Here is a 23,252-nt window from a genome sequence, read left to right as displayed (position 1 = left end):
GAAAACTAATTTTTGAAAGGAAATGAAATTTTAAAAAACTTCACTCAATAACATTATGGTAGATTTCAGTATCAATTCGAAGATTTAACAAATAAGGACAGAAGGGAATTTACTTTTAAAGAATGACTACTAGGTACCAGAGCCATCATATCATCTTATGTATAACATGAAAAAACTATTATTATCCCCATTTTATAGACTAGAAAACAGCTTCACCTAAACAGGTATTAAATACAGAGCTGAAATTCAAGCTTAGGTTTGCTCCAAAGCTCTTTTTCTATTAGATCTCAATACCTCTCTAAAAGACCTCTTCTTGAATTAAAATTTATGGTAGGGGCTTTTAAGTTCTAAGAGTTTCTGAAAGGTACAAGAGGAAGAATAGAACTAGAAGTCACCATATGGAAAATAAATTTGCCTTAATTAAAAAAAAAAGTTTCTGCAAAAATTTGTACCTAAAGATGAAATCAAAATACATCTGCCTATGCATGAATCTAAGACGAATTCATCATATACAATGGCTGAGAAGGTGTATGACAACATGGTGAGAGAATACAGGCCTGCCAACAAAAGTGCTCAGCACTCAACTGTGCTAGGGTTAGGGAGACCGGATTCCTGCCTCTCCTAAGACACTGGTTCTCACACTTACACATTCCAAATCTGTATTTCTCAAACTTCGTCACTATCTAAAGACACCGGGTTGGAAAATGGCCATAAAGTTAAAAGTTGCACAATTACCCCATACTCTATTGATAAAGCGTATTACACACAGCAGGAAAATTATGTAAAGTTAACAAGTTATTTAAAATATAGAATTTACAGTTTAGTCATTAGTTTTAGTCTACCTCCTATAGCTGGAATTTTCAAACCTAACTGCACATCAAAAGCGTCTGGGGAGCCTTTATCAAAATAAGGACTTATTTTGGGGTGGGGGAGACTGGGTGGCTCAGTCAGTTAAGCTCTTGGTTTCAGCTCCGGTCGTGATCTCATGTGTTGTGGGATTGGGTCCCGGTTCGGGCTCCCCACTCAGCAGTCAGTCTGTATCAAGATTCTCTCCCTCTGCCACCACACGCCCAACCCCCTGCTGTGATCCAGCGCTCTAGTAAATAAATCTTTAAAACAAACAAAATAGGTACTTTTGGTGCTCCTTCCTTGTGGGTCTGGAAAAATCTAGTTGAAAGAATTTGTTATTTGATTTCATGCAAACAGTTCTTGGGCAAACTTATTTCCTAGAAGATGGTGGCTCTCTCAGCACTATGCCTTAAGTAACATTATTTGCATTTAGATACTGAAGCTCTCTTCGTGAATCTGACCAGGTGCCCGCCAGATTAGCCATTTAACTTGTTTAACAAATTTGAGCCAGTCAAGGATAAGAATAACAAAACACGCCTTAATCAACTAATGTAACTTTGAAAGCACAAAACTGCAAAATACTAGACAGTACTGGTCTCTGTAGAACTCAAGCGATCATGTATTCGGTCACCTGTCCTCATAGGTTCCTCAAATTTCTTAATAGGGGTGTTGTGGGGGTCAAGTCTAACCCTCAGCACAGGTGAGTCAGATACTGTATGTACTTTAACCAATGACAAAAGTGCTTGTTGACTTAGCCTAAGACTGTTCTAAATAAGCCCATGGCCACCTGTGGGTATTAAGCCATTATTATTGTTGGCATTCTTCCAACAGGGCAAGTAGCTACTTTTGTCTGGCTCTACTCTGAGAATCTAAGAGGGGAAGACAAACCCCGGAGACTGGCTGCACATAAGCTCTTATATACACTCTACAGGTGAAGACTGATAAAAGGATTCTGTGTATTCAAAATCCGGAGTTGGGTTCAGCTACCATGATTCCATCGCTAACAGGTAAATGACAAATCTTAGTCCCAGAGACATTTCGTATTACACTTGTATAATCTAACGGACTTTGGGAGCCGTGGCATTTAACATAATTTGTCCTCTGTATTTCACTGAGTGAATGACTAGGGAGGACAAATATTTATGGACCTAAGAAGTGAGCTAGAATGATTTCTTGGAGAATGGATAGGAGGGAGAGTATAGACAGGCTCTGGTCATGAGCCCAAGACCATAAGGGACTTTATCTGTTAGGCAAAGATCAGTGAGGTCCTCGAACAAGCTCCAATGAAACAAGCCCTGAAGTGTGGATGAACAGTGACATCCACATGGGTGCCCATGAGGCCACTGTACATATTAGTTTTTTGTTTTTTTTTTTTTTTTTGAGGGGGCAGGGAGCAAAGGGGGAGAGTGAGGCTCTTAAGCAGGCTCCATGCTCAGCAAACATGGGGCACCAGCGTATGCCCCTGAGATCATGACCTGAGCGATAATCAAGACTCAGATGCTTAATCAACTGGGCCACCTAGGTGCTCCAGTAGTGTCTGCTTTATAAGACTCATGAAAAATCCTTTTACATCACAACTGGGACTTGCTATGGTATTCCTAATTAAAACTAATTAGTTTTTGTCTTATGGACTCAAGGAATCACGTAACTGATCACCCATCCTTTGTTACCAATGTTTAAAATGTTTTGCCATAGCTCTAGAAAGAGCTCTTATAGCACTATCAGGTACAGTTCTTACTGCTTTTCATAATCGCTAACTCACGTAATCTTCCCAATTCTATACCATGTATTCACTAATGTCCCCAATTTAGTAGGCATATTTTTTTCAGATGAGGAAATTCAGGGCAATGGACTTGCCTAAGATCACAGATGCAGTTAAGTAGCACAGTCGGGGGCGCCTGGGTGGCTCAGTGGGTTAAAGCCTCTGCCTTCGGCTCAGGTCATGATCTCAGGGTCTTGGGATCGAGCCCCGCATCAGGCTCTCTGCTCGCAGGAACCTGCTTTCCCTCTCTCTCTTCCTGCCTGCCTCTCTGCCCACTTCTGGTCTCTGTCAAATAAATAAATAAAATCTTTAAAAAAAAAAAAGTAGCACAGTCAGTATTAACATTCAGGCAGTCTGGCTTCTTGGTTCAAGCTATTTGTGTTTTATCGATTGCTAGAGTAACAGAGGTGAACATTTAGACTGACCTCACTCAGTGTTATCTTATTTTTCCTAACATTACTTTTTTTTTTTTTAAGGTTTTATCCACTTATTTGACAGAGAGAGATCACAAGTAGGCAGAGAGGCAGGCAGAGAGAGAGGGGGAAGCAGGCTCCCCGCTGAGCAGAGAGCCCGATGTGGGGCTCGATTCCAGGACCCTGAAACCATGACCTGAGCCGAAGGCAGAGGCTTAACCCACTGAGCCACCCAGGCGCCCCCTAACATTACTTTTTCTTCAACCAATTTTTCCAGCCTAACTAAAAAAAAATAAAAAATAAAAAATAAAAGAAAAAGAAAAATGTATCCGGAGTGTATTTTTATAAGTCAATTCATGTTGTAAAACGTAGATGAACAGATATTTCAAAAATTAAGTCCTAATCTCTAATTGGTCTCCACAGCATTTTAGATCGACTTTTTTTGAACAATACATACAATCTATGAAAAGCAGTGCTGGATGCACGGAGAAACTGAACTCCTTGAGGTCTGGAACCGTGTCTTAACCTAGTACAAATTAAACATTATGTTTTTAAAAAGTGATTATTGTGTGTGGAATGGTCGGCTCAAGAAGACTTGCGATTTGGAAGAGACTGAGGTTAGTTTCCAATCCTGAGCAACCAGGGGACAGAACGCTGAAAACTTCGACCCATCTGTGATGCTCCCGCCTTCCCTCCAGCCTAGGGACGTGATCCCGGCCTATCTTCTCTTCAGGCCGGTCAGGGACGGTCACCTGATGATCCCTAAGGACGTTTTCCAATAACGACAACCTCCCACTCCCCTTCCCAAAAGCCATCAGGTGCGAAACAGGAGCCCAGCTGTCTACGTGAAGAAAGCCCTATTTCCCTTCCCGTCTCCACCGCTCGCAAGCCCCGGGGGGAACCTCCAGACCACCCCTCGCCTAAACACACCGCCGCCGAGGGCTTCCCTAGAGGTGGACCCTCCCCGTCTACACAACGCGGACCCGCAGCGCCTCGGGCCATCCTGGACCCCGGACCCACCTGCGCCCTTGGTGCCAAAAACGACCCCACAACCAAGGGCAGCGACGAACTCAGTCACCGGCGCCGGCGGAAGCTGCGGCCGTGGGACCTGCCATTCGCCACGCCGGGTCAAAGAGAGGGGTGGCGCTGGGAAACTGTACCTCTTCTCCCTTGGGATGTTGGGATCTTCTAGTACTTATTTTAGCTTTTAGGCATTATAAATTATTTAAAAATAAGACTTCGGCGCAAGCTGACGAGACTTGTTGTCGTAAGAACCATCTCCTTTCCACAGCTTCGTCCCCACCCCCCGGAACATGGTATCGCCCTGGGCATTACCCGCCTCAGAGGGTCGCCTCCAGTTTCAAAATGGCGGCCGCCATCAGGGATCTTCTGCTGGCTGGTCTTCACGGGTGGTGTTGAGCGAGTATCAGCTTGTCTCGCTCTTGAACCTGGATTCGACTAGGGGTTGGGAAGGGCAGTGGACGGCGTTGGGGGAGGACTGACGAGGCAAGTGGGGGCGGAGGGAAGGAGTGAGCCTTTGGATGGGGGAGGGGGCGTCCTCGGCCCTCAGGGAGACCCTGGCTCCACCTTGTCCGGGTCTGCGCTGGGGACATGCTCCTGGGATTTCGGTGGCGACTGTCCTGGCCCGGCGTGGCAGAAGTGCTTATCGAGGGAAAGAAGTGATTTCTCCGTGGGTCTAAAGCCCCCGGTCTTTGTGGCAATCCGCACGATTCACTCGTGTGTTCTCCTTCCCTCTTTTTTGCTGTTTCCCGGCTGGATGAGTTAATCCGGCGCCAGCTTTGGCGCCTTTGGCCCTCGTGGTTGCCGTGTTTTTTAGCCTCCTCGCTGGGAGTCTTGCGTGGTCTCGGGTTCAGAGACCACGAGGTAGCTAAGCACTGGGCACAAAGTAGGCGTTCTTTTTTAGTTAGTCGATTCCAGGGACCTTTTAAGAAGTTACTGTGCTTTATTAAAATGGTCTCGGCCTTCTGCTCCTCCCGCTACCCCCAGCTCCCCAGCTCAGCCCCGCAGCCCTCCAGGCTCCCTTTGCCCTCGAGCGCTTCCATCTCTGTTTTATTTGCTCTTAGGTAAGCAGGGAGTCAGACTAGCCTTAACCCCGTCGAGTCCGGCCTCCTGTCACCAGCCGAACATGAATTATCAATTGCCCATACCCTAATTTTTTATCTTCTAACCCCTGTGATATATATGTATATTTTTTAGAAAGCCAATTTTCTTCCCGAACTGACCAGGAAGAGACTTTTTGGACTCCGTAAGCTCGGGGGCCAATCCAGATTTCTTCGTTTTCCCTTGGATTTTTGCCTAGTTCCCTTTAGCTGTCTCCAACACGCAAGGTCATCATTTCTCTCGCAAGTAACTGTGAAAGATAATTGATACTAAATGTAGTAGTGTCCGTCAGGAAGGAATTGATGATCGTTGGGGTTCATTCTTTAAGCACACATGTATGTCGCTTTGAGTGCTGTGCTTGAATTTGGCAATACAAAGATGATCGCTTTTGCTCTTCGCGTATACATTCAGCATCCATTCAACAAATATTCTTGGTTCCCCTTTTGCGCGAGGTGAAAAAAAATAACCTCCTGAGACTATGAAAAAAGCTTCGTAAAGGAGAACTATTTCAGCTGGGTCTTGAAGGGTCAGAAGGAATTTACAAGGCTCAGGAGAAGGTCATTCCTGAATCTAGAGACTTGGGCAGGCTTGGCATACTGAGAGTGGGAGGATAAACGTCCTTGAGCATGCAGTGCAAGGGTGGTTGGTGAAGGAAGAGGGAGATTGAAAGCAGCTTGTGAAGGACCTTGATTTCCAGCTAAGGAGTTCAGATTTCATTTGTTAGAAAGTGCATACTTTGCACAAGGAAAGGGCATGAGTATATTTGTTTTTTTTTAGGGTGGTCTCTGACAGCTGTATGGAGGATCAACTGGGAACAGGAAAACTAGGTAAGAGGAAATTGTCACTGAGGTAAGGTAATGATTGCCTCAGTTGAAATAGGATAGTGAAGGGTGTGAGAGAGACCTTTCTGAAATGGCAAATAGGATTCAACAGGTGGCAGCAGTTCGGTGGATGGAGGGGGACTCCAGGGGTTTTGGTCCAGAAGACTAAATGGTTGGTGATTCCATTAAAATCAAGCCCAAGATATGTACATAAAAATAGGGTGGTGCCAACCTGCACCTTATGGAGTGGCTGAGCACAGCGGAGTACGGTACAAAGCATTGATTTTAAAGTCTAGATTTGTGCTATTACAGTAGCCACTAGCTGCATGTAGCTGTGGAACCCTTGAAATTAGGGTTAGATTGAATTGAGATGTGCTGTAAATATAAAATACACACTGGATTTCAAAGACTTGATATAAAAGGTAAAATATCTCAATAATTAATTGGTTGCATAGGAAAATTATATTTTGAATAAGTTGGGCTCAATAAGGTATATTAAAATTAACTTCACCTGTCAAACTTATCAGTGTGGCTATGAAAAAAAAGTTTTAATTACGTTTGTGGCTTGCATTGTATTTTTGTTGGGCAGAGCCAGTGTAGTCTAGGAATTCATACGGAGGTGCAATTTGAGCTGGGCCTTGAGACAGCGGTGAGCAGGGATGTCAGCAACTTGCTGGTGCCCCCCATTGCTAGTTAAGGCATTCAGGTTTTTGTTTTTTCAAGCAGTGAGAAGCTTTCAGAGGTTTCTGAGCAAGGGTTAATATGTGGAGGGGTGTTTCTCTAGATTAGTCTGACCGTCATGTTTAGGTTGAGATGAAGGGAAGAAAGCCTGGAGGGGGAGAAACAGAAACCCAAATATAAGGTGATGAGGCCCTGCTTTAAGGTACTGGTGATGGGAAGGGAAAGGGGGTGATACACAGGTGAGGCATTTTGAGGGGAAAAGAATCAGGAGTTGGTAACAGACTACTCAAGAAGTAGCCTTGGTTAGATGAGGACTAATGAATTCATGTCAGAATTATAAAGTACATTTGAGGCTAAAGGAATTTAGTCTCAAAATAGAATCCGCAAAGTTGGAAGGAGGAAGTGATCTGCTAAATAGTCTTCCTTTTTATCTCCTTGCTTTCTGTATCTTATCTAATCAATCATACCCACCAGGTAATTTTCCTGAAATACGGAGTTTCCTGTATTGTGTCATCTTACTTCATAGTAGATCTTAAAATGTTTCTCTCTTGCTTGAAGAGCTAGGTCTAGAGTCCAAGACCTTCCATTATCTGGCCCTTTTCTATTCATTAGGGCTTTTCTTTCATTTTTGCTTATATGAAAGTGTTCCTGGCTGGTTTTTCCACTAAAACTCTGTCAGTTCTTATGTGCCTTTGATCATGTTATTCCCCCGTTTTCAATGCCTTTTCTTTTTGTCTCTCCTCAGGTACTCCTAATCCTTAGCAAGTAATTTAAGATCACACCTCTTTTATGATTCTTAATAATATGAGCTAATGTCGGTTTTTAAAATCTTATTTCCTAAATTGCATTATTTTAGCTTGTGATTATGACCAATTTGGTACATTATTATTTTTGTCTTTTATTATCCTTTTATTATCTCTGTTTTATGTAAGCTTTAGCTTCCTAAAATTATAACAAGTTTCTTTTTTTAAAAAAGGACCGTTTATTACACTGCTTGCTGCCGCTCATGGTGTTCATCTTAGGGCAAGACATAGAAGTTAAACACCATAAGTAAAAACAGAAGTAAATCTGTTACACCACATTCATCAGACTCTCTTTATTTTTTAGATTTATAAAGAACTCTTCCCTTGAATTCATGGTGTCTCACCCTATGTACAACTGAGATATCAGTAAGTAATGATGAGCAATTGTATTAAAAATATCTTTTCACCTGTTGAAATCTGGGTCTGTGTGCAGAGCTTTAACATGAACTGATTTACTTCTGTCTGCAAGATCTTTTGTATTTTCACTTCATGATCTAAAGAAAGTGGAAGTCAAAGTGGATTTGAGTAAAAAAGGGTTTCTCTTAGACCATTAATATAATTGTTGCACAGGAAGCTTTTTGGCAGGGAGAATTTTCTTTAGATCCTTTCCAAAGGATTCTTTCCATTAATACCTTTGTATTTACGAAGATATTAATCTTCGTATTTCTCCCACCTTATGAATAGGAACATGCTAAGCCAATATATTTTTAATTTTAACTTATTTATTTCATCAGTTCTTTACTGAACAACTGCTGTGTGTTTAAAACATGTGCTAATATAGTAGGATACAAACATGGGTCAAACCTGGCTTGCATCCAAGAGACCTCTCCCAAGCAAGGAGAAGTGCATATAAATGGGTAACTGTTAATGATGCAGTAAGGGCACTAAGCTCACCTGACACTAGCCATGCTTCATTCATTTAATAAGCTTTTATTGACCCCCCCCCCACTATGTGTTAGACCCTATAGAGGCATTGGAGGGTAACTGTACCCAAAATAGACAAGGTCTATTTTTACATGGAGTCCATAATCTACTGCTGGGGTGAGCAGGAGAGAAGGGAGTAGGCAAAGCAAGTAAATAAAGAGCAGGTAATAGCGAGCAGTAAGTCTTTCGAGGGAAGCGGAGTGATGTTACAGGATGTAACAGGTAAGCAAGGACGTTAGGGTTGTTAGAAAACCATCTCAGAATAAATTTGAGGCAGGGAAAATATACAAACTAGCTAGAGATCTTCGTGACAGTGGAGATAGACGGAAACTTGAGAAATCGCATGGAGGTAAAGATGCAGCACTTAAAGAGGGACTGGATGCGGAATACAAAGGAAAGGCAGGACTCAAGGATGATGCCGTCAGAGGTCAGATGATAATTTATAGCTGTGGAACTGGTGAGATTACCTGGAAAGAAAAAAAAAAAAGTCCTACTGAAGAGCCCTGCTGTGTTTAGAGGTTGAAGAAAGAAAGGAACTAGCAAAGGAGATGGGCGAGTGACCTAAGTTAGATACAAGGAAAACCAGGAGAGGGTTGACACGGAGGCAGAGTGAGGAGAACATTTCAAGGAGGCCGAACACTTACTTTTGCTGAATGCTGCTCTGGTTTCCACCAGTTGTGGCCAGAGAAATAAATGCCCAGTGGCTTAAATTACATAGAGGTTGGTCAGTGACCTTGATGAAAGCACTTCTGATGGGTTGGTGGAGAAAGATGCCAGCTTTGGGAGGAGAGAGAGTGGAGACACATTTGTGGACAAATATTCTGAGAACCTCTGCTGTGAAAGGGGAGCATAGAAATGATGAAGTGCTTGCAGGGGATTGTAGGATTAAGAGAGGGTTCTTTTAAATTGGGAAATTCTAGACGATCTGCGTCTGCTAATAGGAGTGGTACATCTGTGATACATGGATAATGCAGGGAAAAAAAGGGGTGACTGGAGAGGTTCAGTCCTCTAGAAGACAAAAAATTAGAATGGGATCCAGAGTACTCATGGGGATTGGCGTTGGATGAGAGCAAGGCTATCGATTCCATGTAATTGGAGACACAACAATGTTCATGCAGATGCATTAATAGAGTTGGTATTGGAAAATGGGTTATTGTCTAACAGCTTAGTTTTCTAGTTGAAGAATGAGGCGAGGTTATCAGCTGAGAGTCGGTTGGAGGGAGTGGAACATGATGCTTGAGCAGAGGAGGCAGTGTAAAATCACAGTCTCAGAGATAGTCAACCTACTACAAAAACTCAGATTGATAGGTAGTGCTTAGTGCCTGTTTGATACATGTATATATATATTTTTTCCATTTGAGATTTTTGACCATGAATTTAAAGAGCAAATAGCACAGTCTTGGGATTCTTTTTTCCTCTGGCAACATTCAGTTTCTGGAATAGGCAAAGTGAAGGATTGGAATCAGTCGGAGTTGGGAGTTCTACCAGGCTGCTACAAGGAAGGATCAGAGCAGCCAGATGCCTGATAGTGTTTTCAAGATACTCGTGATGGATTGTGGATCAGCAGGAAGGACGTGAATGGAGACAGGAGAGGGTGAAAGAGTGGGGGATGGGTTAGAGATTCAATGAAGCCGAAGGATTTTCGAAGTGGGGTTACTGAGTAAGCAGGGCAGGAATGACAGCATGAGACACCGGAAGGTGAATGTTTGGAAATGGTGCAGCTCAGGTGTGATGAGGTCCAGGGGTTGAAGTGAGATGAGGTTATTGGAATTGAGAAAGTCGGGGGATTAGAGTCAGTAGTTAAGTTACTGAGGAAGATGGAGTCAGGAACTAAAGTCTCCAGTGAATGAGGTCCAATTAACCCACGTCAGCAGTGAGGAGGAAAGTGGGAAGGCTCCTGGTGAACTAGCTGGGAGGGCCCGGAGTATATGGCAGAGGAAGGAGAAGATCTGGTTTGGGAGCTGCGGGGAGGAGCAAGGAGCATGAGTGTCCTGCTTTGGAGGCACAGGGGATGTACAAGGAAAAAACCCTGGGGAACACCGTAGGAGAAACCGTTTCGGTGAAGAGAACCTTCGGTGCAGTTACAGGTGAGGGTAAGTGGCATCGTTCCAGAGGGCCTACTGGAAGGACTTGGGAAGGATAGAAAGTAGAGGAGTGGATCCGACTGGCAGATGTGCACATCAGTGATAATGGACAATCCAGGAGTCTTGGGTCTTCATCTGTGACTGGGAAGAAAAGAATGGTAGATGTGGTGGGATTGGTCTTCTGACACCCTGTCATGAAAGGTGACAGTTTTCCTGAGTTTATTGATAGGACCTTCGGTAGCTGGTAAGAGGTCATCAGGTGTGCTTGATCTTTCCTTCTTGAATAGGCTAATTTACTTCAAGGAGTGCAGATCTGAAATACTGCTGTGGAGTTGTACTTTGCTAATGAATGTTTTTGTAACATCTGCTTAATAGCACACAATTCTAGGTCTTAAATCCCAGTAATTGTGTTGATGTTACATCTCCTTGAACTATATGTAATAGGCATCCCAACATAAATTCCATCAAATATATGTTGAATACCATCTGTGTGTCAAGTTCTTTTTTAGGAATTGCAAACATGAGATTCTACCTGTTTTTTTTAGTTGCTTTCCAATGCAAGCATTTTTAACATTCAACGCCTGAAAAGTATGTGGGTTTCTATGTGTATGTGCACCTTGTTTGTTTTTGGACGACTGAGGGGAGAAGGAATAGTCCATAGCTTTTTATCAGATTCTTAAGGGGGTCTATTTATTTAAGGACCAGTGGTCTAATAGGAGAGAGAGACATGAAAGCTAATCATTGTAATGCAATGAAATCATTGCCATCACAGAGAAAAATATAGGAAGCACAAATTCACCTTGAAGAATGAGTTCATTAATTCATTATGTAGTTATTTATTGAGGAACTTGGTAGTCTCCATTCTAGGTAATTTACACATTATTTGAAATCTTCCAGCATCCTTTTTATGTGTATTATTATTAATGATTGATTTATTTTTAAAGATTTTATTTATTTGAGAGAGAGACAGAGGTAGAGAGAAAGAGAAAGCATGAGCAGGGAAAAGGGAGAAGCAGGCTCCCCACTGAGTAGGGAGCCCCACACAGGGCTAGATCCTGGACCCTGGGATCATGACCTGAGCTGAAGGCAGACATTTAACCAAATGAGCCACCCCGGTGCCCCATAAGATTGATTTATTTATTTTAGAGACAGAGAAAGCATGCTCTTTGGGGTGGGGAGGGTGGAGAGCTGAGCATGGAGCCCCATGCAGGGCTCTAACTCATGACCCTGAGATCCTTATCGGAGCTGAATCCAAGAGTCAGATGCATAACCAACTGTGCCAAGGCGGCCCCCCTGGCTTTTTTTTTTTTTTTTTTTTTAAGATTTTATCCATTTATTTGACAGAGATCACAAGTAGGTGGAGAGGCAGGCAGAGAGAGAGGGAGAAGCAGGCTCCCCACTGAGCAGAGAGCCCAATGTGGGGCTTGATCCCAGGACCCTGAGATTATGACCTGAGCCAAAGCCAGAGGCTTAACCCACTGCTCCACCCAGGCACCCCTTTTTATATGTGTTGTTAATACTCATGTTTACAGGTGAGGGTACATAAAGTGAGGAAAGGTTAATTAATTGCTTAAAACCACCTGGTAGTAGTTTTAAATCTAAAACTGATTGTAAAGTCTACCACTTTTCTTTTCTTTTTTTTTTTTTTTTTTTTTAAGATTTTATTTATCTGACAGAGAGAGATCACAAGTGGGCAGACAGGCAAGCAGAGAGAGAGAGAGAGAGGAGGAACCAGGCTCCCTGCAGAGCAGAGAGCCCGATGCGGGACTCGATCCCAGGACCCCGAGATCATGACCCGAGCTGAAGGCAGAGGCTTAACCACTGAGCCACCCAGGTGCCCCAGTCTACCACTTTTCATTAAGCTTCACTGGGGAGCCACTGAAGGGCTCATTGTAAACAAGATTATGTAAGATCATGTTTGTACTTTCAAACTTAGCAGTGATGGAAATAGGTCTTTTAAAGTGTTTGTTTTCTGGGGTGCCTTTGGTGGCTGAGTCAGTTGAGTGTCTGCCTTTCAATTCAGGTCGTGTGTCCCGTGTCCTGGGATCAAGCCCTGCATCTGCTCTTTGTTCAGCGTGGAGTCTGCTTCTCCCTTTGCCCCTACTCCTACTCCCTTGCTCTCTTTTTCTTTGTTTCTCAAATAAATAAAATCTTTTTTTTTTTTTTTTTAAAAACAAAGCATTTGCTTTGTATGTTTATGGAATTTCTGCCCACTTAGAAACCTGTTATGGGGCACCTGGGTGGCTCAGTGGGTTAAAGCCTCTGCCTTCAGCTCAGGTCATGGTCTCAGGGTCCTGGGATTGAGCCCCGCATCAGGCTCTCTGCTCAGTGGGGAGCCTGCTTCCCCCTCTCTGCCTGCCTCTCTGCCTACTTGTGATCTCTGTCTGTCAAATAAATAAATAAAATCTTAAAAAAAAAAAAAGGTAGACTTGATGTCTAAGCCATTCCATGTTTAAAAAAAAAAAACAACCTGTTATAATCTTTATTTGTACGTTATGTTTGGGAGACTATGATGTATGTTTAATTATATTTTTATTTCTTTTGAAAAGACTTTTTGGATTGTTATTGGACCAAAATGACATCTATTATCAAATTAACTACCCTCTCTGGGGTTCAAGAAGAGTCTGCTCTTTGCTATCTTCTGCAAGTTGATGAGTTTAGATTTCTGTTGGACTGTGGCTGGGATGAGCACTTTTCTATGGATATTATAGATTCCCTGAGGAAGTAAGTTACTTTTCATATATCTAGACTTTTATTAAATCAGCTTCTCTTTTCTACACTGTAATACCATTTTGTGTTACACAGTGTTTGCTTTCCTTCCTCTGTTTTAATTCATAGAAAAGACCGAGTTTTACTTTCTCCGAAGATCCAAATAGTGAATGTTTCCATTTGTAAAGTTTTGATTGCATTATGAGCTGTGTTTATTGAAATTCAGTAAAATGTTAAGTGTTACTCGGCTAATGAATCTCAGTAGAGACTTTGCACCTAATTTGAGAGAAGAGTAAGTTTACAAGAATTTGAGGAGAGGATAAACCTTCCACATGGAGGGTCTGCCAGCAGATCACATTAGCTTACTTCTATATCTTTTGATCCTCCATACTGAGCTTTGGTGCCCAGAATAATGACCATGAGATACAAAAGGATACTAATCCATCAAAAAAAGAATTCGGTTACGCTGTCGTATTGTACTAATTATGGAAGGAAAGATAAATATTTAAAAACTTAGAACTTGTAGCAAAACATTTTTTTTCTAATTTCTTCTGTCAGTGAGACCACACGTTTTATTAATTGAGGTTTCACTGTAGTGAATATGCTATCCGTTGCCATGCTGAAAAGCAGAGGTAAAAATTCATAATAAAAATGTGGCCATTTAAATATCCTCTCCCTCTCTGAAACAAATAATACATTATATGTTAATAAAATGTAAAATAAAAACAAATAAATATCTTCTCCCTAACCATTTCTGAAATTCTAAGTTGAGTTCTTGGATTTTAATAAATAGTATATGAAGTAGTCATTCAAAATCAGCTTATGTGTGGTATCGACTGGTTCTCTTTTCTTTTTCCTTCTCTTTTTGTATGTGTATAGACATCATCTATTTTGTAGAACACACCATACTTTTGATATCTATGCAGGACGGGGTAATAATAATTGATACTGATAGGTATCATAATTTCAGCCCCTTTGCTCTTTTACCCCAACCTAGTCTTTACTCTTAAAAACAAGATTGGAGAAATTGAGAAGGCCTTTTGATCATGTTTTCCTAGGCATGTTCACCAAATTGATGCAGTACTTTTGTCCCACCCCGATCCTCTTCATCTCGGTGCCCTCCCCTACGCAGTCGGGAAGCTGGGTCTGAACTGTGCCATCTATGCGACCATTCCTGTTTATAAAATGGGACAGATGTTCATGTATGATCTTTACCAGGTAACTCACGCAGTTAAAAAACGCTTTTTACACTCCAGCAGTGACCATGTTTAACCTCTGGTTTGTGTTCTTTTAGTCTCGACACAATACGGAAGACTTTACCCTCTTTACGTTAGATGATGTGGATGCAGCCTTTGATAAAATACAGCAGTTAAAATTCTCTCAGATTGTGAATTTGAAAGGTAAAATATGTTTCCAGTAGTAAGTAATTGGACTAATGGGGTTTAACTGACTTTGAAAAGTACAAGGGGAATTTGTAGTAAAAATCATAGGCCCTGTGGTCTGAAAAAGAAGAGATTAGCATGTTCAGATATGTAACTCTGAACTTCTCCCAAGTCATTTGGATTTTAAAATATTTCAGACTAAATACTAACACAACGTTAATAGCTCAAGCCTTTTGACCTGTAACTTGGGAAAGACTTTAGTGTTTACTGTGTATGATGCGCAAAGGTAACATGGCCAGGTCCTCCTGGGAGTTCAGTTAGGTTGAGGGGCTCAGATGACTAAATGTAGTGATCAAAGTCTTGAAGGAAGTGCAGTGCTCTGGCAGCATAGTAGAAGATAATGGAATTCTAGAATTGGATATTAAGAAGTTTATTATTTAATTAGGTCAGGAAGTTGTTAAGTATAGATTTCTCATCTGTGGAGGGAGATGTATTAAATATGAAGCCTTGCTTTGAAATTGAGAAAATGGTGCCACGGTGGACTCTGATGATTTAGCCAAGAAATACCAACATCACAACAGTTTGACTTGTACTTAATTTTTCTATAGGATAAATTGTTTACCATGAGATTTGAATTGTTACTTCGTCAGTTTAGAGGTTCGCAAAAATGGAAACATTTGATGATTGTGTATGTGAATAAATATTCACATTTATTTGTTCATACTAAGTAATTTAATAGGGTACTGGGTCCAATCTCTTTGTAATATTTCAGTTTATGAACACAGGTATGTCTCCAAGAACTCATAACAAAACAAGAATGTCTATAGGGAGGGAATGGAGTAGCTGGGGGGCATAAGAGTGAGATTTGCATTTTCACTGTTTGCCTTTTTACTTTGGGATTTTGTATCATTGCATATATTAGCTATTAAAAATAGCTTACAAATAAATAAGCTTTCTTTAGGCTTGTAAAAGAAATCTGAGTATTGTCACTATCTTATTGACACAGGTAAAGGACATGGCTTGTCTATCACACCTCTGCCAGCTGGTCATATGATAGGTGGAACAATATGGAAAATAGTCAAAGATGGAGAAGAAGAAATTGTCTACGCAGTTGACTTTAACCACAAGAGGGAGATGTAGGTATATCAAGACAAAAGCTAATGGAAATGCAGTTGATATTGTTTCATTCTTTGGGGGGAAAATTAAACTAAAAAGTTCTTTTCTTTTTAGCCAGAAATCTTGAACTACTTAAAAGTCTCAAATAGTGAATTTTTTTGCATTGTAAGGGGGAAACTTTGATATAAGAGATAATGTATTTTATAAATTGGCATGTAAGTATCCACTATATAAAGCAGATATCACTCTGGAGATGCTGTAAAGGAGATGAATTTTTGTACATAGGATTGTATTTTATATGCTACTTGACCTACTATTTAAAGGAACTTTGTGGGTTGTTTTTTTTTGGTAAAGTTAGTGATTATGATATAACTATATTTAAAGTCAGACTCCTTTTAAAAGGGGACACAGTAGTTGTAATTTTAAATACTTCATTTTGTACTCACACCATTAGTATAAAATTGTTTTGGTGTTTAGTTTCATAGAGGCTTCTTTTGTAATTTCTGTACATTAAGTTCATAGTTGTTTTATATGAGATTACAGTAGCCTCAAGATCTTTTGTATCTTATTTAGAAATATATAAGACTAATAAGTTTTAGGCTCTTGTAATCATAGGATAATGAGGAACGTATGGGTATTCGAATAAATGGTATTTAAACATTTTGGGAAAAAGTCAGTTTGTGGGTTTTTTTGTTTGTTTTTTTAATCACATAACAAATAAATTTCAGATGGAGTTAAATAGAAAATGAAACAATACAGGTGAGTCTAATCTTTGATATGAAAAAGGGTTTTCTGAGTATAAAGGCAGTGGACCAAGTTACAAAGGAAAACTTTGATAGATTTGATTACATACAGATTTAAAACATCTGAAACAATAAACTAAAGAACATTAAAGTAGGGAGATTATTTGTAGCATTTTGCCTAAAGGCTTACATGTGTAAGACTAGGTTTTAACCAATTAAAAAGATGCCAGTTACAAAATGGACAAAAGTTATGAAAATCAAAAAATTTAAACCATAATTCTTTTTAAAATTAAATATCATTAAAATGATTTTTAAATGGTAGTATTCTTCTAGGAGATATTTAACGAATTGCTCATTCCTTCTGGAAAAGAGAGCTTTCTGAAAAAGATTAAATCTTTCTGGAAAGCCATTTAGCAAAATTGTATATTGTAGTAAATTCTAGGAATGTGTCCTAAAGAAACAGTCAGAAATGCAATTGAAGCTTCTTGCAAAAATGTTCTTTGAGATTATTTATAATGATGAGAAAAAGTAACCTAGGCAGAGGTTTTTACAATTGTTAAAAAACCGATTTAGAAACCAGTTTTAGTATCATTGGGAGAAAACCAGGCTATAGAACTGAGTATAGAGACATATACATGAGATACCTGTTTTGTAAAATATATTCACATACATATGCCTAGAAAAGTGTATTTGTGTGCTTAGAAGGATATATACCAAAATATATCGATTTCTCTGAGTGGTGGTACTCTGGAAGATCTTAATTTTCCTTTTTTTTTTTTTTTTAAATGTACTAGATTTCTTATTAATGAGCACGTGTCCTTTTATAGTTAGGGAAGGAAAAATCTTATAAAAGAAAGTTGCTTATGTTTTTGGGTGAGATACGCAGTTGTTTATTTGAAATGATATAATACTCTTCTTCAACTTTGTTATAGTCATTTAAATGGATGTTCCTTGGAAATGCTAAGCAGACCCTCCCTGCTTATCACAGATTCCTTTAATGCCACATATGTGCAGCCTAGGAGAAAACAGAGAGATGAGCAACTTCTGAGTACGTATTACGTATTACGTAGTAATGTCCTCCGTGGAGGGGCATGGTGGTATGAGTTACAGTTTCTTCTATTTTGTTTAACACTTTTCTTGTCATGAGAGATTGATTAACTCTAATTTTTTTTTTTTTTTTTTTTTTTTTTAAAGAGAGGGAGAGGTCGGGGAGGGGCACAGGGGGAGAGAGAATCTTAAGCCGCCTCCATACCCAGTGTGGAACCTGTTGCGGGACTCAATCTCATGACACTGAGTTCATGACCTGAGTCAAAATCAAGAGTCAGGTGCTTAGGGCACCTGAGTGGCTCAGTGGGTTAGGCTGCTGCCTTCGGCTCAGGTCATGATCTCAGGGTCCTGGGATCGAGTCCCGCATCGGGCTCTCTGCTCAGCAGGGAGCCTGCTTCTCCCTTTCTCTCTCTGCCTGCCTCTCTGTCTACTTGTGATCTCTTTCTCTGTCAAATAAATAAATAAAAAATATTAAAAAAAAAAAAATTTATAAAAAAAAAAAAAAAAAAGAGTCAGGTGCTTAACTAACTCAGCCAGGCTCCCCTAACTAATATTTTTGAAAAAATATTATGTGACCATATTTTGTAGAAAAAGATACTTTAGTTCATTTGAATTCAGCTTTTGTGGGATAGGTGTTGAGATTGACTTCTCCCTGTCATTCAGCACATAGCTAGCTCTACCTGGCATTCGCTGATACATGTCTAGGGAATGCCAGAATATAGAAAGAGCTCATAGAAATCTGTTAAAAAAGGGTTCCTAGATGGCTCAGTGGGTTAAGTGTCTGCCTTCAGCTTAGGTCATGATCCCAGGGTCCTGGGATAGAGCCCCACATTGGGCTCTCTGCTCAGCAGGGAGTCTGTTTCTCCCCTCTCCCTCCCCTGCTGCTCCTCCTGCTTGGGTGCTCACTCTCTTATGCCCTCTCTCTCTTAAATAAATACTAAAAAAAAAAAATCCATTAGCAAAACACTTACACTCTAAAAGAAAAATGAGCAAAGGTGATACCTGAGGGTGCAAATAGTTCACTGATTTTTGATGTTGGGTGTCTTAACACTCTAATTTAGTAGTCTCAGTTCTAAAGAGCAGCCTCTGGGCCATCCCTCATTGCTTCTGCTTTGGCTCCAGCTGCCTTACCTTCTTACTCTTCTTTTATAAGCTACACAGGATTTCAACAGGAAAATTGGATTCTACTTTTTTTTTTTTTTTAGGATTTTATTTATTTGACAGAGATCACAAGTAGGCAGAGAGGCAGGCAGAGAGAGGGGGGAAGCAGGCTCCCTGCCGAGCAGAGAGCCTGATGCAGGGCTCGATCCCAGGATCCTGAGATCATGACCTGAGCCGGAGGCAGAGGCTTTAACCCACTGAGCCACCCAGGCGCCCCTAGATTCTACTTTTAAACATGTTTGAAACCACTGCTTTCATTTGTCTACTTAAAAAGCAGAGCTTGTGGGGCGCCTGGGTGGCTTAGTCGGTTGAGCATCTGCCTTCGGCTCAGGTCATGATCCCAGCATTCTGGGACTGAGTCCCAGGTTGGGCTCCTTGCTCAGCGGGGAGCCTGTTTCTCCCTCTGGCTGCTGCTCCCCCTGCTTGGGCACATGCACTCTTCTCTGACAAATTTTAAGTAATATCTTAAAAAAAAAAAAAGGCAGAATTTGTGTACTATATTGTTTTCACTTTAAGAAGGTATCAGTTTGTATGTTTTTTTGTTTGTTTTTGCTAGAGTTTGGTTTTACCAAATGTTTCCAAGCCAACTTTAATGTAGAGTGAGGATATCTACTCATAAAGATACTTTTGTTGGAAGAGGGAATTGGATCTATATTTTATTGTGTGGGCATGCAAACATACAAAATGTGTACGTATAAAATAGAGAGTATGAATGTGTGTATTAGGGTGTATAAATTTGGGAATCATTTATAACAAAGTTTTAAATAGCCACAGTATACTATAAGAATGTCATTTTCTATGTGTACTGTGGGTGAAGAGGGCTGGGGACCACTGATTTACGCTTTTTCAGTGGAAAAAAAAATTGAGAATGAATGGCATTGTCTTTCATTCCTATGAACTTACATTCACAGAATAAAAACTAGTTGTAATAACCTGAGTGGAATTTTTAAAATTGTGTACCTGGCCCAATAATCGCTTATTTATAAGTTACAGTCTTTATACTGGAGATAAAGTCTTCTTTAATTTTATAGCAAGGTATTGTTATGTTCTCTATGGATTTTACATTCTTGTTTTCTAGCAAATGTCCTGGAAACACTTCGAGGTGATGGAAATGTATTAATAGCAGTGGACACTGCAGGCAGAGTTTTGGAACTTGCTCAACTCCTTGATCAAATCTGGAGAACTAAAGATGCAGGCCTGGGTGTCTATTCGCTGGCACTCCTAAATAATGTCAGCTATAATGTGGTGGAGTTTTCCAAGTCCCAGGTTTGTTTTCATGGTGTCATTTGTATTACAGAAGTTTTCTACAGAAATTGGACTTCTAGAAAACAATTTAGTTGCTCTTTGGATTTTATTTTCCTGTGAAAGAGGTTGATGATGATAATGGTAACGAACCACTTGTTCTGTCTGTTCACAAGGAATATTTCATTTAGTCCTTCTAGACCCTATGAAGTAGGTTCTGTTTTTGTCCCCATCTTACAGATTGGGCAAGTTGCTTCTCCTCTAACACTTGGTATCACAATTTGTAAAATGAGGACAAAAGTAGAACCTACCTCATAGGATATAAATGTTGGAATCCATTTTTCTCTTCTTTCTGAATAAGCTCTTTCCCCTGAAATAGCAATCTCGGGTAAGATATTTATTTAAAACTTAACACTCTGCTTTCTCAGTAAGAGTTAAGGTGACTTGTAACTGAACTACAATGCAGAATTGGATTTTTAGGGATGAGCTATGGGGTGGAAGGATGTAATGGGGGAACAGAACAGAAAATAAGCTGCTTATCAGAATGGTACAAGTTTTAAGAACTACTGGTGGTAAATACTTAAAAGAAGACAGAACATGAACTTTTAGACCTTGAAGAAGACATTGCAATTATAATTTAGTATTTTCTAATTATGGCCATCCTTTCCCCCTATAGGTAGAATGGATGAGTGACAAATTGATGAGATGTTTTGAAGACAAAAGAAATAATCCATTTCAGTTTCGCCATCTCTCTTTATGTCACGGTCTTTCCGACTTGGCTCGGGTACCTAGCCCCAAAGTGGTACTCGCCAGCCAGCCTGACCTGGAATGCGGATTTTCAAGGGATCTCTTCATTCAGTGGTGTCAGGACCCTAAAAACTCAATCATTCTAACTTACAGAACTACTCCTGGGACTTTAGCCCGTTTCTTAATTGATAATCCTTCTGAAAAAATTACAGAAATAGAGGTAAGTGCTTGTATGTGAATTTTATCTTAAAAGTGCTTGGGAGACACATGTGTGATGTTTATATAAATGAAATGAAACTTGAAATTGTTTCCAGATTTTTACCAGAGTAACAGTAGAGAGCCTTTAAGAGCACAGATCTGAGCTTCCTAATTGGAAATCCTCATTCTTTAACCCTTCCATGGTATCCACTGGAACCATGCCCAGAAGGTGCCACATACATACCTTATATTTTCAAGCACTCTTTGAAAAGTTCTTTTCACATCCTTTCCCTAATTGAAATCTGGCTGTTTCGTAACAATGACCTTTTTCCTGTAGGTCTCTCAAGTAGATGCTCTTTTTCTCTTTCATGCTTTGTGAACTTTGGGTGCGGCAGGGATCCTTTTTCTGCTTTCAAGCCATTTCTCTTCCCTTTCTAGGTCGTGCCATCAGACTTGACAATACTCTGACCGCTTCTGACATTTACTGATCCCTTGGTTGTTCTCTGTCCTTCATTGGTGACTTTAATCCTGGTCCACAGTCTTCCTGTGCACGCACTCAGGACTGCATTCTTGATGACTCTAGCATCCGTACATGTGATCTGGCCAAGTCCTCAGCCCTCTCAGTCCCTTCACACCTTATTTCTTAATGATCTTTTCCTTCATTTCACCTTAGCCATCCCTTCCCACAATCATGCTATCTACTCTTGTGATCGTACCCTTCACCTTGTTATGGGTTACCCCTGAAGATCTCCACCTCAAGCATCCCACTCTGATCTTACCTCAGACTTACTCTGATAGCCCCATGCCAACAATTCTTTGGTTCCATTGGACTTTTAATTTGTGAACCTTTCCACTTCTACTACTATCCATCATTGCTCCAGCTTCTAGTCAGTGGTCCATCATTACTTACAAACACTTTTATCTCTGTTACCCTCCTATTTATTGTACTCACCTGGCAAAGCTTTGACCCTAGTTAAACCATTTGCTTAACTGTGCTTATACCCAAGCAACCTTATGTTACTGGCGTTAAACATACTACTGTGTGGGCAGATTGCCCTTCACATTTGTGATGTCACATCTCAGACGGGTACCCAGCACCAGTCCAACATTCTCTAAGATACTCTTTTTTCCTACTCTCCAGTTAGATAGCTTTATACCCCCCTTCTATTCAAATATCCCACAACTCAACTCAGCCCTCACCCGTAGCACATGAATTTGTTTCGAACTTAGCTAAGAAGTAGAAGCAGTCAGACAAAAATCCCCATATCTTCTCCCCACTAAATAGCCTAACTTGTTTCTATATCCACATTGGCTGCTTTAGCTCTTGTTACCAGCACAAAACAGTAGCCAGGTGAACGGTATGCCAAAAGATCATTTTGCTTAATAACCAATGAGCACATCTGTCAGTTTTCCAAAGCTAGTATCATTAACTGAAATCTGTAGTAGTGGATACTGAATGGGCTAATAACTGCCACAGTTGGGGACAGCTGTAGATGATTCTTTCATTTTTCCTTCCTAGTAGACCTGTTAAGGAATGTTGTTTGTTAGAGGCTGAGTGATAAGCATAACTTAGTCTTTACTCAAGAAAAGCACAAAAATAGTAACTGAAATCTCCTATACCTTCACTATAAATACAGAATTATTGAGGAAGGATGCAGAGCAAACATATCAAAGTAAAAACTGCCATTTGGGTTATTCAATAGCTTAGAAACATGGAGTTTTCTTTAAATATTAAAAGAGCTCAGGGGCACCTGGGTGTCTTAGCTCGTTAAGTGGCCAGCTTTTGATTTTGGTTCAGGTCATAATCTCAGGGTTGTGAGATTGTGTGATGGAGTGGAGTCCCAGGTTAGGCTCCTGTGCTCAGCGGGGAGTCGGCTTGAAATTCTCCCTCTCCCTCTGGCCTCCCCCACCACGTGCATACATTCACTCTCTCTTTCTCTAAAATAAATAAATCTTTAAGAGAAAATGAAAAGAGCTCTTTGAAATACTTGTGAAATAGTTTCATCAGATACGAAATACTGAATTTGAAAATAATAATTACTAGAAATTCAAGTAAGGTTGATAGGCATAGGCCATTTGAGGAATTAATAAAGAGAATATTAAAAGCTCTTTCAAAAAAAATTTAAAAAAAGCTGTTTCAGTTTGAAAAAAATAGGAAAGGACATTTGGAGGTATAACTTGAAACATTAGCTTTTGACTTTTTAATAAGTAGTATTGACACTTAGGATTCTTTTCCTTTTCCCCTCGTAGGAGTGTTTCTTCTATAATCACACCTTCTCTCTCCATGACCTATCAGTTTTTCCCTCTACAAGGTCATCTGCAAAACACTGTACTCTTTCTTCTCCCCCTAGTCCCAGACTTAACTCTTCTCTGAGTCTTCCTCATTTCAGACAATAGCAGCACTTTCCACAGATTTACTGTAGCCAAACAAGTACAGATTTTTTTCAGT

General features: G+C 40.4%; 1 protein-coding gene across 2 annotated transcripts in view; it reads left to right on the top strand.

The window, feature by feature from the left end:
- The first annotated feature begins 4,381 nt into the window (after nt 1-4,381).
- The window catches only part of CPSF2 (cleavage and polyadenylation specific factor 2), a 32,468-nt gene continuing 13,597 nt past the window's right edge, over nt 4,382-23,252 (top strand). The window contains exons 1-9 of one of the 2 annotated variants that reach the window (XM_047736985.1): nt 4,382-4,530; nt 7,755-7,816; nt 13,008-13,182; nt 14,226-14,385; nt 14,462-14,567; nt 15,556-15,685; nt 17,341-17,456; nt 19,695-19,882; nt 20,535-20,825. In XM_047736985.1, coding sequence (XP_047592941.1) covers nt 13,034-13,182; nt 14,226-14,385; nt 14,462-14,567; nt 15,556-15,685; nt 17,341-17,456; nt 19,695-19,882; nt 20,535-20,825 — 1,140 coding nt within the window. In that variant the 5' untranslated portion in view covers nt 4,382-4,530; nt 7,755-7,816; nt 13,008-13,033. Of the gene's footprint in view, nt 4,531-5,919; nt 5,973-7,754; nt 7,817-13,007; nt 13,183-14,225; nt 14,386-14,461; nt 14,568-15,555; nt 15,686-17,340; nt 17,457-19,694; nt 19,883-20,534; nt 20,826-23,252 lie in introns of those variants that run through there. The other variant, XM_047736986.1, reaches the window with a different exon arrangement.

The sequence above is a fragment of the Lutra lutra genome, chromosome 7 (genome assembly GCF_902655055.1).
Source record: "Lutra lutra chromosome 7, mLutLut1.2, whole genome shotgun sequence".
NCBI lineage: Eukaryota > Metazoa > Chordata > Mammalia > Carnivora > Mustelidae > Lutra > Lutra lutra.
Note: the sequence above shows the minus strand (reverse complement) of the source record. Positions and strands in the feature narration are given on the sequence as shown.